At 47.1% G+C, this 2860-nt stretch overlaps 2 protein-coding genes across 2 annotated transcripts, besides 5 other annotated features; both read left to right on the plus strand.

Annotated features, from left to right (window-relative positions):
• Positions 1 to 755, plus strand: Tc00.1047053437575.18 (transporter, putative; the record flags this gene model as incomplete). Its single annotated transcript, XM_797735.1, has 1 exon — positions 1 to 755. A coding segment is annotated over one exon (755 nt), but the record flags the coding sequence as incomplete, so codon positions are not given.
• Positions 1 to 2860: a sequence feature (heterozygous, non-Esmeraldo-like haplotype).
• Positions 774 to 795: a sequence feature (AT_rich).
• Positions 874 to 920: a microsatellite.
• Positions 993 to 1031: a sequence feature (A-rich).
• Positions 1104 to 1131: a sequence feature (AT_rich).
• On the plus strand, positions 2410 to 2860 carry Tc00.1047053437575.9 (GDP-mannose 4,6 dehydratase, putative; the record flags this gene model as incomplete). The annotated part of the gene is made up of 1 exon (XM_797736.1): positions 2410 to 2860. A coding segment is annotated over one exon (451 nt), but the record flags the coding sequence as incomplete, so codon positions are not given.

The following is a 2860-nucleotide window of genomic DNA, read 5'->3' on the forward strand; positions in this document are numbered from 1 at the left end:
TGAAGGCCACCGCCGCTGTGCCCACCGCTGTTTCTGCCGAAGATGATGGTGATGATGCCATTACGTCCATGCGCAACACAAGCGGCGCGTTAGTGGAAATGGAAGAGTGTTTTGGGGCTGAAAGTCATCAAAGTGCGGGGCAGCTGGAGGCATATCAGCCTGCACCGGAGATCAACTCCACACGAGACGTCGTGGAGCGAGAAAATAAGTCCACGGCGGATTTAACATGGCCGGAGTACATCCGCGTACAGATCCCGTACCTTTTGTCCGAGCAGATTATTGCCAGCTTTTTAGGGTTGCTGGTTGCTCTTGTCCCCCCTTTCTATCTTCTGGCGAAGAACCCTGTGGGGGAGGTGTTAATGGGTGGGATTTCTTTTTTGGCTCCAGGTGCCGTCCCGCTGCAACTTTTGGTACTCGGCGTCAACGTCACGGCAGACGATGAAGACGACTCCAAAAAACTTCCCATTCGTTTTCTGGCAGTTGTCATTCTTCTTCGTCTTTTTTTCATTCCTGCTATTTGTTTCTGCATTATCCACTTTCTCGTGGTGAATGCCCTTATGCCCTACGATAAGCCGTTTATATTAGTGATGCTGATACTAACATCCGCACCGACAGCGATAAACACGTCTAGTATATGTTCTATTTATTCTTACAAAGTCAAAGAGTATACAAAAGTGCTTCTCTTCATGTATATGGCATGCATTTTCACGACAACTGTATGGCTTACAGTATATGTTTGGTATCTGGATTCCTAAAAGGAATATGCATTGACCTTATATATAAATATATATATATGGCATGTATGCATGTACGGAGACGAAGGAATCAAACAAAAATGAAATTGCGAGTGTGAAAAGTTATTGTTTTTACCGATTTTCTTTTTTTTTTTTCTTTTCTTTTCTTTTCTTTTCTTTTTCTTTACAACCTGCTTGAAGTGCCTTCGGGTACATATTTTAGACACGTTATATATATATATAGCACATGTGCATACATTTATTTTTCTTTTTCTTTTCAATTTTTTTTTTTTTTTTGAAGGGTTCCAAAGAAATGATATTTGTATTTGCCGTTGTTTTTATTTATTGGGCCCTCTTACACGCTTTTGCTTTTTTTTTTTTTTTTTTGATTAATTAACAGGATTCTCTGTTATTCCCTTTCTCTTCCCTTTTCTCTCTCTGTGGGTGCAACAGCGGCTACGGAGGATAATTGAGGAAAATGGTTGGTCGTCGTTGTGTCCTTCTCTTCTCTTTTTTCTCGATGCATGACTTTCTTTGTGTCGCGAGTCAAACGCACATTTGTTGTTGTTGTTGTTTTTGCTTCTCGAAGTGCCGAGGAGTCTTCCGCTGAGAATTTTCACGTGGTGGCAAAATGCATGCCTTTTGTTTTTGAATTTTTTTTTGCCTGTTTTTGCAAATAAGTTTCCAAAGAAGGGGAACGGCAGCCGTTTTTTTGCGTGTGGGAGCCAACGAGCACAGGGAAGGCGTTCATGCCGTGTGTTGTCTGCCACCAGGGCCGCAGGGTAAAGAGCCTCACCGGGCCCCGGTTTGGAATCCGCTCGAGGATACCAAACACGGCTGCTCTAGAACACGATACGCGTACATGTACATATATATGAGAAGGGTGAAGTCTCACGCTGGCAGCTGCGCCCTCGCTTCAACGTGATGGGGGCCGCATGAGCCCTAAATGCAGAGAAAAATGTGCATCGCCTCGGTTGCATGAATGCCCCATCGCTGAAGTCCGGGAGTAAAGCTGAGAAAAAAAGGGAGATTCATTGGTAAATGGATGCTCACATCACCCTTGAAGTAAAACCATGCGTCTTGTTCATAGGATGCCATCAATTCTATTGGAGAAAAAGGACTCGCTAGTTAATCCTTCAGTAAATGAGTGCATCGACTGTCAAGAACCATATCGGACACACAAGCCTCCCACCTTATGATGACACGATACCGAGTGCCACGTCTGCACGAAACTTTGCCCATCCTACGATGGTTGTATAGATTGCTCTTAACACATACGGGGTTGAGTTGCTTGTAAGATTATAAAATAACAACGCGAAACGCTTTTGGTATGCGTCTTGATTTATATCCTGATATTTTATTTTTAAATTCAATTTAACGGCATAGGGAACGCGTACTGTCACGCACAACACAATTCCCGCCTTATTTCCGTGCGCCACGCCTCCCCATTGCGATTTTTCTCTGGTGATGCATGGCTGCAACTGTAAGGAGAAACCAGGCGCTGTGTTGCGCTATCCTCTTTCCATGTGTTCAGTTAAATGGGGGGAGACTGTCGCTGTTTCCGTGGCGTCTGTGTGCATGCAGTGGGACCCTTCTGCTATCCATACCTCCTTCTGTTTTAGAATACCGCGCTCAATAGTTGCTGCAAGGGTGAGTGGAAGCAAGTGGGGAGCTCATGGCGTCACTGTCCAGGCGGCGTGTCGCCATAATCACCGGTATCACCGGACAGGACGGGTCGTACCTTGCGGAGCTGCTCCTTAGCAAGGGATACGATGTGCACGGCGTCATTCGGCGGTCTTCGTCCTTTAACACGGGCCGCATCGACCACATCTATCGCAATGAGCATCTCACGCTCCACTACGGCGACATGACAGACGGCACGGTGCTGCACCACCTCATTGCGCGGCTGAGGCCCGACGAGGTGTACAACCTCGCCGCACAATCGCACGTAAAAGTGTCCTTCGACACGCCCGAGTACACGGGGCAGACGGACGGCATTGGCACGCTGAAGATCCTCGAGGCCATACGCGCCAACAACCTGGTGGAGACGTGCCGCTTCTACCAGGCAAGCACCAGCGAGCTCTACGGCAAGGTGCAGGAGGTGCCGCAAACGGAGAAGACGCCCC

Source organism: Trypanosoma cruzi, genomic scaffold (genome assembly GCF_000209065.1).
Source record: "Trypanosoma cruzi strain CL Brener 1047053517087 genomic scaffold, whole genome shotgun sequence".
Taxonomy (NCBI): domain Eukaryota; phylum Euglenozoa; class Kinetoplastea; order Trypanosomatida; family Trypanosomatidae; genus Trypanosoma; species Trypanosoma cruzi.